Here is a 13,853-nt window from a genome sequence, read left to right as displayed (position 1 = left end):
GGCGTGAGGTCTCCACAGTACATCGATGTTGTCGCCAGTGGTCGGCGAAAAGTGCACGTGCCCGTCGACCTAGGACCGGACCGCAGCGACGCAAGGATGCACGCCAAGACCGTAGGATCCTACGCAGTGCCGTAGGGGACCGCACCGCCACTTCCCAGAAAACTAGGGACACTGTTGCTCCTGGGGTATCGGCGAGGACCATTCGCAACCGTCTCCATGAAGCTGGGCTATGGTCCCGCACACCGTTAGGCCGTCTTCCACTCACGCCCCAACATCGTGCAGGCTGCCTCCAGTGGTGTCGCGACAGGCGTGAATGGAGGGACGAATGGAGACGTGTCGTCTTCAGCGATGAGAGTCGCTTCTGCCTTGGTGCCAATGATGGTCGTATGCGTGTTTGGCGCCGTGCAGGTGAGCGCCACAATCAGGACTGCATACGACCGAGGCACACAGGGCCAACACCCGGCATCATGGTGTGGGGAGCGATCTCCTACACTGGCCGTACACCTCTGGTGATCGTCGAGGGGACACTGAATAGTGCACGGTACATCCAAACCGTCATCGAACCCATCGTTCTACCATTCCTAGACCGGCAAGGGAACTTGCTGTTCCAACAGGACAATGCACGTCCGCATGTCTAACGTGCCACCCAACGTGCTCTAGAAGGTGTAAGTCAGCTACCCTGGCCAGCAAGATCTCCGGATCTGTCCTCCATTGAGCATGTTTGGGACTGGATGAAGCGTCGTCTCACGCGGTCTGCACGTCCAGCACGAACGCTGGTCCAACTGAGGCGCCAGGTGGAAATGGTATGGCAAGCCGTTCCACAGGACAACATCCCGCATCTCTACGATCGTCTCCATGGGAGAATAGCCGCCTGCATTGCTGCGAAAGGTGGATATACACTGTACTAGGGCCGACATTGTGCATGCTCTGTTGCCTGTGTCTATGTGCCTGTGGTTCTGTCAGTGTGATCATGTGATGTATCTGACCCCAGGAATGTGTCAATAAAGTTTCCCCTTCCTGGGACAATGAATTCACGGTGTTCTTATTTCAATTTCCAGGAGTGTATATACTTCTCAGCACCTCTGCACTGGTAACTCTGTCTCTCCAGCTGGCCTTCGAATACCACCAGATCTTTGGGGCTTCAAGCAGTCTGATCTCTTGTTTTCCTATCGTCCAAGTTTCACATCCATACAAGGCCACACTCCAAGCAAATGCTTTCTTGATCCGTTTCCTTATTTTCAGACTGATGTTCTTGCTGGTGAATAAGATCTTTCACAGATTAAGTGCAATTTGGACCGCTGTATTCTGCTCACAATTTCTGTCCGTCTTCTACCACCCCCTGTGATATTGCATTCCAAACAGTTAAACTCCTTTACCGCTTCTAACTGCTCTCTTCCAATTCTCATTCTTAGAAGTACATGTTGTTCTACACTGCTGCATACCACCACTTTACTCTGTCATAGGGTTACGAAAGTAAAACTGCACTGATCACAGCTCATGAAGACCCATGTAATGAGTGTTTTAATCCATGCATCTTCCAAAAATGTATCGGGAAGTAAAACCTCTGCCACACACTTTACATTTTAGATACAGACACGGCTGAGACCTATATAGACATGTGAATAAACCGGAATAGCTTTCCCCTCTTTTATGTTGTTTGAGTTGAGATCTTGTTGGTAACGAATCCAATAAAGACAAGGGGGAGGGCTGTAGTATGGGGGTCTACCGTAACCTGATTGAAGGAATCATTCCGACACTCGTTTTTAGTGTTTTAGCAAAACCTCAAAGAACACAACTCAGTATAGGTAAAACAGGATTCTAATCTGGTGTCTCCGTAACACGAATCCCATGTCTCTAACCTGTTCATTACTGGGAAAAACTATCCCAGAACAGAATCTTCAAGAAGACAATTATGACGAGATTCATTTGATTTGTGGGGACAACAGTCCTAGTTTGAGCTCTTCAAGTTTCCGCCTTTCCTTGGGTCAGCATACAACGATAACTCGACATTTATGTCACTTGAGACGCAATTCGCTCTAAGATAAACAAAGAGACTCATCACGAAGGAATTATCCGAATGGGACAGAAATCGGTAGATATGACGTACAGTATCAGAAAACAATGGGTGATTTATTCAAGTGAAAGAGTTTCACGAGCTGAGCAATTATTCGGCTTAGCACTGATTGATAGAGTTTTGGATGTCCTCCTGAGAGATATCGCACAGAATTCTGTCCAATTGACTCGTTGGATCGTCAAAATCTCGACCTGGTTGGAGTTCCCTGACCATAATGCTCCAAATGTTCTCAATTGAGGAGAGATCCTTTAATGTCACTGGCCCAGGGATAGTTTAGTATGTACGAAGACAAGTAGTAGATACTCTCGATGTTTGCTGGCAGGCATTATTTTTCTGTAATATAAGCCCAGGATGACTTGCCATGAACGGCAACTAAACGGGGAGTAGAATATCGTCGGCATACCGCTGTGCTTTATGGGTGAATCTGATGACAACCAAAGGGGTCCTGGTAGGAAAAGAAATGACGCCCGAGACCATCCCACCCGGTTGTCGGGACGTACGGCGATCGACAGTCAGGCTGGTATCCCGCAGCTATCCGGGCGTCTCCAGACACTTCTCCGGCCTGGAATCTCATTGGATGAAGTAGAAATGTCTTCACTGATGAGTTCCGCTTCGAACTGAGCCCTGACGATCAGCGAAACCCTCTACAGCCCCTCGAAGTTTCAGACACCCGTACAGGAGACCTCAGTGACCTTGAACGGGAACTAGTCATTGTATTGGATGATGCCTGAGTAACAAATCGATCAGTGACATTTCAACCCGTCCATAGCTGCCCAAATCGGCTGTTGATGGTGTGACTGTGAATTCAAAACGCTAATGGATAACCAAGACAAGGCAGACCTCATGTGATGATGGACAGGGACCGTCGCGCATTGTGAAGGATAGTTGCAAAAAATTTCATAAGATCAACAGAAGAAATCATTCGTGAGTTTCACAGTGCTACCATTAGTCGAGCTAGCACAATGGTCGTGCGCAGTGAGATAAAAAGAATGGAGTGCAGTGGTTGAGCAGCTACTGATCAGCCACACATTTCTGTAGACAGTACTAAGCAACGCTTGACATCTTGTAAGAGCTATTCCATTGGATAATGGATGATTGGAAATGAGTGATTTGAAGTGATGGTAATCCAACAGAAGGGTTTGGGTTTGGCGAATACGTAGAGAACTCTGTCTGCAATTAAGTTTAATGCCAGCAGCAAAGTGTGGAATAGGTGGTGTTACAATATGAGTGCGTTTTTCATGGCTAGGCTGTGCTCTCTTTATTGTGCCTAAGAACTGTTAAGTACGGAAGGATATGAGAATAAATTAAAGCGTTGTGTACCGCCTACAGTAGCGCAACGCTTTGGGGACTATAACTGAATGTATCAACATGACATTGCGCCCTTCATCTCTGAGGCAATAGTTTGTGGACTATAACATTCCCGTAATGGTCTGATCAGCCGAGAGTCCCGACTTGATCCGAATGGACCACCTTTGGAATAAGTTACAACGTCTAACCCCAGTATCCAACATAGACAACCACCTTCTCTGGTGTCGGCTCTGGAGGACGAATGAGCTGATATTCCTCTGCAGGTATCCCCAGCATAGTACAAGACGTCATGAAGGCGAAGGGTGGACGCACGCCATATTAATGTCCACCAATAGGTGTCCGGATACTTTTGATTAGATAGTGTGTATCAGATGTAACGTGTAACATATTTGTTGTAATGCTTGTTATATAAAATATGTAGAATACCTGCTTAGATGTAAAAGAGGACCCAATGGTCCTAGTCTTGTGAGGTTAATTAAATAAATAAATTTTTGATTGCAGTATCTTGGAGGTGCGGAAGGAGAAGAGTCGAGATGCAGCTCGCATCCGCCGCGGCAAGGAGAACTTCGAGTTCTACGAGCTGGCCAAGATGCTGCCCCTGCCCGCCGCCATTACGTCGCAGCTGGACAAGGCGTCCATCATCCGGCTGACCATTTCCTACCTCAAGCTGCGCGACTTCTCGGGCCACGGCGACCCGCCATGGAGTCGCGACGGCCCGCCGCCGAATAAAAGCGTTAAGGGTGAGTGTCTCTTTGGCTTTAAAAGTCAGTTCTGTTTCATCTGTTCCCCGAACATTCAGTTTCTTTCCTGGGAAATGGAGAAAGGTCACTAAGTGATCACGCCGATTTAGATACCCAGTTGTAGCACTAAATCACTTCAGGCGAATGAGTGGATCGTTGTTTTCAGAGTGAATTTTTCGTTTGTAGCGGAGTCACCGGTGATTCGAATCCTCCTGGGTGACTATAACAGTGTGTCAGGCAGGGCTCGAATTCGGTACGTTTGCCTTTCGCAGACAAATGCTCTAGTGACTGAGCTATCTATGCACTACTCACGATACATCCTCCCAGCTTTACTTCCGCCAGTACTTCTTTGTTACCATCCAAACTTCATCGAAGTACTGCTGCATAACTAACAACACCAGAATTCCAAGAAGGCAAGATTTTGAGCTTCCGTACCTGAATTTCTAGATATATAGATTCTCATATTTCTAAATTCTAAGTTAAAAATAATATTGAATCCTTTGTTCACTCCTCAACTTATATTTCGTAGATTCGTAATAGCTTTACTATTCTTCGAATCTGTCATTGGAATATTAAGTGTACCTATAACGTATGAATTGACATAATGATTGCACGTGCAGTGACGTGTAACGTTGTACTTATGTTAGGTGGATGAGTCTGGAATAAAAAGGAAGGGAAAGAGTGAAACACCAAAGCCTTCTCTCCATGCCACCAGGTTGTCGCCCCTATATGAGGGTCTTACCACAATCAGCAGTGCCTTCAGAACATGGCATACCGTAGTGGGATTCGAATTTGACCCAAGACATTAGCGCAGACTACGGTGATACAGAACTATACCTCAACACCTCTCCTCATTTTTCCGGTCATATTCTCAGAATAATTTTTTCCATAAACAGCTACACAGATGTCAAACGCCATCGCACCATTGTAGGTTTGTAATCTCGACAGCGCAGGTCATTCGGACTGTAGTACATTTAAACGTAATTCACTTTCTCTGTCCATCAAGTAGTTATTCTCTTTCAGATACACAGATCCAGTTGACGTCACCACAGAACAAGTAGCTATAAATTTCCAGGTATCACGAGCTGTCTATGGGGCCTTGTCATCGCTGTGCATCCCACCCAAGTCTCTTCTGTTATTTCATCATAAATGCTTGAGGTACAGCTGTGCGGTGCGATTTCTACGCACATTTTCGTTTACATCATCCACATGAGAATCAAATGTCATATGATCATCCAAGGGAGTTCAAAGACGTTTCTTAAACTTTGTTGTTGTTTTTCGTGGTCTTCAGTCCGAAGACTGGTTTGATGCAGCTCTTCAGATTAGTCAGTCTTGAGCAAGCCTCTCTATCTCAGAATAACTACTGCAGCCTATACCAGTCTAAATCTGCGAACTTTACCCAAGCTCTGGTCTCCCTTCAATACCAAACTGACGATTCCTTAATGTCTCATAATGTGTCCTATCAACCGATCTCGTCTTTTATACAAGTTACGTCACAAATTTCTTTTTTCCCTAATTCGGTTCCGTACTTACACATTGGTTGCATGATCTACCCATCTATTCTTCATCATTTTTCTTCATTACCACATTTCAAAAACTTCAATTCTCTTCTTTTAGAAACTGCTTATCGCCCAAGTTTCAAGTCCATACAATGCTACACGTCAGACAAATACCTTCAGAAAAGAACTCCCAACATTAAAATCTATGTTCGATGTTAACAAATTTCTCTTTTTGAGAAACGCATTTCTTGCCGTTGTCAGTCTGCATTTGATACCCTCTCTACTTCCACCGTAATCAGTTCTCCAACTGCCTAAATAGCAAAATTCATCTCCTACTTATAGAGCCTCATTTCCGAATCTAATGATTCCCTCATCGCTTGAATTAATTCTACTAATTTCCATTACTCTTGTTTCACTTTAGTTAATATTCATCTTCCAGCCTCATTTCAAGATACTGTCCATACCGTGTAACTGCTCTTCCAAGACCTTTGTTGTCTCTGACATGATTACAATGTCTGTTATTTCTTTATTCTGAACTTTAATTCCTTCTCGAAATTTTTATTTGTCTTCGGTTATTGATTGCTCAGGAGACAGATAGTGGATAGGTTACAGCCGTGTCTCACTCGCTTCTCAATTAATGCTGCTTCCATTTCATGTATTTCGAGCCTTTCTTAAAATTCAGTTCCCTTGTAAAGCCTCGCTGTATACACCTTCAGCCTTTCAACTTTCCCTTCTTTGTTTATTACTTTACATCTCATCTCTTGATAATCATACAGGTATCTTTAATCTTCCTATAGGCTGTATCTACCTTTTCCCTAGTTATACAACGCGTTTCCGCAGCCTTGCATTCGTCTTCTAGCCATTCCTTTATAGCCACTTTACACTTTCTGCCAATTTCATTTTTGGGACGTCTGTACCCACTTTCGCCTACTTAATGCTACATTTTTATATTTTCTCCTTCCTTCAGTTTCATTAATCCCTTTGTTATCTAACGATTTATACTAGGCCTTGTCTTTTTACCTATTTGATCCTCCGCTGTCTTTAGTCGTTCATCCCTCGTAGCTAACCATTTTTCCCTACTGTATTCTTTCCCCCTGTTTCAGTCACTCGTTGCCTAATGCTGCCTAAGTAACTCTCAATAATCTTTGGTTCTTTCAACTTCTACATGTCCCACTTCCTTAATTTTTAACCGCTTTGAAGTGTCGCAATTTTTAACTTAATTTCATAACCAATACGCTATGATCAGAGTCCACATCTGCCTATGGAAAGTCTTATACTTTAAAATCTTGTTTAAAAATATGTCTTACGAATATGTAATATATTTGAAACCTACACGTGGCTTCAGATCTCTTCCACGTATACAGCCTTCATTGATGATTCTTAAACCAAATGTTAGTGACGATTAAATTATGCTTTGTGCAAAATTCTACAACACAGGCTCCTCGTCCATTCCATACTCCAGTCAACATTCTCCCATTCTTTTCCCTCACCTTCCTTTTCCTACTTTCGAATCTTCAGTCCTCCATCAAAATTGTATTTTGCTCTCACATAATTATCTGACTTAATTCTTTTTTCTCATCATAGATTCATTCATTCTCTCCATCGTCTGCTGATCAAGTTAGCAAATAAATTTGTACTTGTGTGGTGCAAGCTGGTTTCGGGTCTGTCTTCGCTGCGATGGTGCCGTCACTAAGCTACTCATAGTGGCTTAGCCCCATTTCTGTTTTGTTCTTGATCTTATTTGTTGTAATTATTACGTTTTCATATTGTTAGTTAGATCCCTGATTAGCGCGTTCCCTCAAAAATACGTAAGTCGATGTGTTTTTTGAAATGTACTGTAGTTACTGAGAATGTACAATTACCATTTCAACTATCAGTTTATTACGTAAAAGAGTAGTAGGTCGTAATGTATCGCTCGATTTTAGGCTATGGATAAAGTTGGTTCTGTTGATACGTTGTGAAGTCCAAATAGCTTGTCGGGCAATATGGAATACTTGCTATTCCAAAAAACCCACATTGGTTGTGCAGGTAACGAAGGTTAGATTTGTAACTTACGTAAATAGATGAATGTAAAATGAATCACTTCCATTTACATAAACAGATAATTGCTTCAAGAACGTTGTTTTGAATTTAACATTTGCTGTCGAATCAAATCATTTTTTCTGTTACCGATGATTCTTTTAAGACTTTAAATCAAGAGCAATCTCATTATTGTATTTTGTGTACATAAGAAATATTCCACCAAATTTACACGATTATTTCCACTTTTACAACTGTATTCATTATTGCCCAGAGATTCCTTATAAGCTTCCAAGTGCAACGTTTTTTAAAACTATTTTTGGCGCTAATTTCTTTGAATTTTATTTAGAGAAATACAGACACTAATTTCCAAGCAGTTGAATTTTAGGATAAGGTGTGTTTGAGAGGTAACACTGAGTTCAGTTTGGAGATACAACTACAAAAGTAAATAGTATTCCAAAATATCCGAACTTCACCTACGCAATCTATGAAAATTTATACATCGAGTGACGTGGACATGAAACATAGGCATACTGATTTTTACAGTAAGAATAAATCACGAAAAATCGCCATTGATGTCTGTGAGAATATTATTCCATTAGTTTCCGGCGGTCTTGTAGATGAGATTTCAGTGACCTTTGTATTCGCTAACTAAGGTAGCGAGTGCCAAGGAATGAAGCCCCTGGTGGCACCGCTCACTCCCTGGCCGGATGCGTCCTGGTTCCTACCTCATGTCGCAAGTATGTGTGATACGAAAGGAATTAACAAGTGGCACCTGGCTTTCACGACCACCCGTGCGGAAGCAGTGCTCCGTTATTTGAGCGGGGCTGTTCGGTGAACTGTGGCGACTTATTCCACACGCATGTATGCGTCACACGCCGCCTCCCTCCTCTTTAGGAATGTTCAGCGCCGCGGCGCGAATGTAGATTTGAGAGCTAACAGCTAGCGCGTGCTATTGTTACCTCCCCTACGCCCCGCTCGGGCCTTCAATTAACCGAGTTTGGCTTACAATAAGTGGCGACTAATTGCATCATCGCTGGGCAATGGAAATTGGATTTAGGTTAGCTGTGCCATCATCAGCTGCTTTCTATGATCGGATTTGCATTTCGCAGCGAAGGACGTGAGGGGGGTATTGCGGGGGACGCGAGGGTGGCGGGAATGTGACAGTCGTCAAAGAACTGCCTCCCCTCGCTAGGCCCCCACCCTGCCGGTTTAAAAACTATAATGTCATCACTGCGGCGGGGGTGTAACAGGGTTAGCTTGTTACGAGGGACAATGTTGTTAGTTATGTCTCCCTACACACGTAACTACAGCTCAGCAGGCCGCAAAGACGTGTTGTTACAGTGATTGCCACAGCCTGTGCCGAAAACTACGCTCGCTCCCGCCTTCTGCCGCGATTTTTCTCCGCGGGCTATAGTGCTCTTTCCGGCAGAAGTGCTTCAACCGCAACTTCTCGGAGAATTTTGTTTGTCATGGCGTGCCAAACACCATTCTCTGATCTGTTAAACTCCATTTAAAAATACAATCTAAAGTTCTGACGAGCAGTTACTGCAGATATCTGGAATCTTCACGCGTAATATCTCTCAAAAAGCAATTGTAGATACGTTGTCATCACGCAGCAGTGGAGGACGAAAGGATGTGTACTAATAATAAACTTTGTATTATAGTACCGCAATTAGCTACGATTATAGGTAGGGTGCCCCATGAAAGGGAAAAGAAAATGTAAAGTGTTAATCATTTACAATCATTTCGCCCTTATAACTGGAATACCCCTATGAAAAACTTATGGCTTTTGTTTCCCATTCTTTTAACGTCAGCCGTCGAGGCGGTGATATCTGCTTATAGATTTATTCCTTTCATTCTGTTTTGCTGCATTTTTTCTCCTTTCAACTTTTTATTTATGGCTTTACTTAGATGAAACTAATATGACGAGCCTCCAAAAAGTCTACGTTCGAAGGCCACACTAACTCCTTGCCAACATGTTGGTGCTTATATACCCACATCGGAGTCACACTGGGTTGCATATACGCTGCAGCAAACCTCTCAAACGGAAATTTTTTGATCGCCCCCTTATATACCTTATCGTAATTCAATGGAAACTTGAAAATTCTGAGTGAAGTAAAGCATGTGAGAATTAAAAATGGGATTGCAGAGAAGCTGCCCTGCAACAATATCAACAAAAAATCAAGAAATTAATGAGGAGATGATGAATCGATCTGGGGAAAAAAGAAATTTTTGGCGTAACGTGACTAAGAAAGGGGATATATTCGTAGGATACCTGCCGAGGGATCAAGGAGTCACCGATTTGGTAACGGATGGAAGCGTGGCGATAAAAATAACATAACCAGGAAGTCAAACACTTTTCAGTTGTCTAGTTTACAAACGTATTTCAGTTGGCTGCCGGTTTCAGCGATTTACTACATCATCTTCAGGCCCCTGACAGACGTGTAGGAAGATTCCACCTTGTTTCGTATCAAAACAGGGGCCAGCAGCATTGGTATTAGCATATTTCTGCTTGCTATAGCGATACCTATAGCAAGCAGGAGGTATCGCTATGGCAAGCAGCAACGTGTAACGTAATAAATCGCCGAAACTGGTAGCCAAATAAAATAAGTTTGGAAAATATATGTCTGAAAGCGTTTAATTTGACTTCCTGTATCGAACAGCCGAGTCCCGCAACCATCTCTGAAAAGATGGACATACATAAACGTAACAAATATTATCCGACATTATTATAACATAACTTTTGTTTTATTCATTACAAATGGAATTAGATATGTCTGCGACTGAACATGTGATTTAATCACGAGAACTTCCCATACCCACACAATGCAAGTGGAACTCCTTTTTTCAGGTGACTTAATTTTACACGAAATCAATTAAATATCTGTGATAAGACGTGTATATGATCCTGAGCGAAACCAAGTGCTGCCCTATATCATCTGATTTGTGCTATGTGTGCATCGGATAAGATGTATACTAACTACATTTGACGTCGTTATTATTGGCTGCATTCGTTCACACGATTAATAGACTTACAAAATCAGACGCAAATTTTCGGCTAGGGTAAGTTAAAATCCTGAAGATGAGAACTATAGTCCTCAAATTTTTGTGTGGGTCTTTTGAATTAAATATAGTGACTGACAAGTAACTTTTAGCGAGCTTCGAGTGCAGATTTTTGTAACAGTGCTTTGATAACGCGTAAGGATTTTTCACTTCTTTCCGTACACATTCAGCTGATGTAACCGGTAAACTGTCACGCAAAACTTAATGGCTGTTTTTGTTAATGCGATTCCTTAACTTTGTACAAGAAACTTTCTACAGGTTTTTAGTGGAAATCACACGAATCTTCCACATCACATCGATGAGTTCCTTGTAGGTAGGTACGTTTCACAATGTGCAGTTTGTTGGTCTCGCGGTTCTGTTAAAACGGTACTAGTAACGGTATTGAATGTTGCGACACACACGTGCACGACTTACCAGTCAGACTGTTATCGCACGCCGACTTCAAGCAGTTGTTCAAATTCGATTGCGAGCAAAATGCTTTTTATAAGGATGTTTTAAACATTGAATATTTTACATAGGATATTTTCTGTTTTATTTGACTAATTAACAGGAAACTGGACCTTCGTGTGTGGTGAATGGCTTGGATCAACATATTAGAAATGTCGTCATTGTCATCACCGCAACCATTATAACCATCATCTTTGTTTTCATAGCCATATACTTCATTTTTTCTTCCTTCGGGTCTCTCTAAGCCTATAATTTCAGCTTCTCTTTTGTTTTTCATAGATGTCTTTCGCCTAATTGTCGATATCTCATGGTTACTTAAAAATCCTAGTTTTCTTTATTTCCTTTTTTGCAGATATGATCTGGATTACTAAAACTTTTAGATACAATCGAACTTGGCGGACTTGCATTTTGGGAGAACTTAATGCAAGTGCCATCCATATTTAGATCTTCCTTGATATCCCTGAATAAGTTGAGACGAATAACGGATGATTCCTGCGAAAAAGTCACTGACGATTTCCTTTCCCGTTTTGGGACATAGTGGAATATTCCCGTCGCAGAGCTTATAGTTTCAGAAAGTTCCGGTATGCTGCCGCGCTACACTTAGCCTCCAAAATGGCTTCTATAACAGAAGTGCGTTCCAAGCACAGAGCCGTTACTGAGCTTTTTTCTTGCGGAGAACCAGAACAATGTAGATATGAATAGGCGCTTACAGAATGTCTACAGAGACCTGTCAGTGAACAAAAGCACGCTGAGTCGTTGGGCGAGGCGATGTCTTCATTACACACGGTCGCTCGAACGTGTCCTGTCTCTCGCGGCCCGACAGACCGCAAAAATTTACATTCATTTCTCCTGCAATGTTGGAACGTGCGGACACACTCATTCGAGATGATCGACGGCTCACAATCAAAAGACTCGCTGCTCAACTGGACGCCTCTGTTGGTAGTGCTGACACACTCATCTACCAGATGTGTGCCCGCTAGGTTCCACCCCTCAGCCCGGATCTCACACCTTCCGACTTCCATCTGTTTGGCCCAGTGCAGCATGGCTCTGAGCACTATGCGTCTTATCTTCTGAGGTCATCAGTCGCCTAGAACTTAGAACTAATTAAACCTAACTAACCTAAGGATATCACACACGTCGACAACCTGCGACCGTAGCGGTCGCTCCGCTGCAGACTGTAGCGCCTAGAACCGCACGGCAACATTCTACATGTTCTTAATATACTGTGGAACGAGAGAAATAAGAAGAATACGTCACAAGTCTTCTGGAAACTGATGACTGTGTTGCCGCGAGAGTCGTAGGTGATTCAGATTATTTGGGGAGATAAGAGACTTGGCTCTTTTTCCTCAAACTGGCAGATTAACGCGAAAACGAAAACTATATGAAGGGTTTAACTTGGCTTATTATGCATTATTATAAAACGCAAGTACCTGAAGCGTTTACTTTTATGGGACAAATGATTCCGCTCTAGTGTAAAAGGGCTTTTTGTATCGGCTGTACCAATAGCTCTATGATGAGGGGGAAATCTGTGACAGAACCAATTCGGTGGCGGTCTTCTCTGGCGTGAGCAGCCGAGTTCACGCAGACTGCTACTCAAAAACACATTTACATTCACAAGACACGTCGTCTGCAAAGTTTCAGAAATATACTCTTATTCGATTAAGAGGATTACCATTGGAAACTTTGTGGAATCAAAGGAGGGGAGCGCCAATCATTTAAATTAGTCCTTCGTAAGACAGTGTCTGCAAGCTTTAACAAGATTTGAGCCAATACCGGTCGGTGAATTGATGAAATCCCTATGCTTTGCGGTAATAGCTTCGTGGTGAGCTACTGCCGGAAGCGTATATCACAATGTTTGCTGTCTTATATGACAAGAGCATACTGTTTTACATGCGACAGCGTATGCTCGCGCGGAACTTTCGAAAATAACAGATAGATTCATGGCCTGTTTAAACGCTGCAATTCCTATTTAAAGTGCTATTCTTCCTGGAAGTAAACTCTCGTGAAATTCGAAACATAAAGCTTCAATTACCCAGATTTGTTCTTGCAGATAAGAAATTTGTGATAATACAATATATTACAAGTGAACAGGATCCATTTCTTCGCCATCTATTATCGATGGTATCACTAATGTTGACCTCCCTGTCGCCACTTTTAAGTACTGACACGAACGACCACCACCAGGCCAATTAGCTTCATTATGAATGGTGTGCCGAGAGGAAAAACTATGCTAACACGACCGAGTTGAGTCATTACAAATGACCTTTTGGACAGTAATTAGTGATGCTGTTTGTTCTCGACACTTTCTGTAAACTCAGGTACTTGACATTTTTCATGTTATCTGTAAATTATTTGCCATTATGTAACACTATCTACCTTATGTAGCTTATTATATTGGAACATATCCCCAATACTCTTACAAAGATCCGGCTGATTAAGAAAATCTTAATATCTAACTACAGACAAATAATTGTTTCTAAACCATCAAACATTCTAGCATGTTTTTCTTGTTTAACAACCCGTAAACATTTCCATAATTCCCGATGACGTGGTTGAACCTGTATCCACTCATCTCTTATTTCCACTCAGAAAGGAAAGTAATTTTGGTACTATGTGCCATTAAAAAGCAATGGATTTAAATGTAAATTGTGTTGCGCGACTTTTTGAAGAAAGAAAATTAAATTAAATTCCACTACCTGG

General features: G+C 42.5%; 1 protein-coding gene across 1 annotated transcript in view; it reads left to right on the top strand.

Annotated features, from left to right (window-relative positions):
- Positions 1-13,853, top strand: part of LOC126298915 (protein trachealess) — a 1,138,333-nt gene that overhangs the window by 965,986 nt on the left and 158,494 nt on the right. The window contains exon 4 of the mRNA XM_049990456.1: positions 3,884-4,122. Coding sequence (XP_049846413.1) covers positions 3,884-4,122 — 239 coding nt within the window. The remainder of the gene's footprint in view (positions 1-3,883; positions 4,123-13,853) is intronic.

This window comes from Schistocerca gregaria, chromosome X (genome assembly GCF_023897955.1).
Source record: "Schistocerca gregaria isolate iqSchGreg1 chromosome X, iqSchGreg1.2, whole genome shotgun sequence".
NCBI classification, from domain to species: domain Eukaryota; kingdom Metazoa; phylum Arthropoda; class Insecta; order Orthoptera; family Acrididae; genus Schistocerca; species Schistocerca gregaria.
The sequence above is the reverse complement of the archived record's forward strand: the minus strand, read 5'-3'. Positions and strand labels throughout refer to the sequence as shown.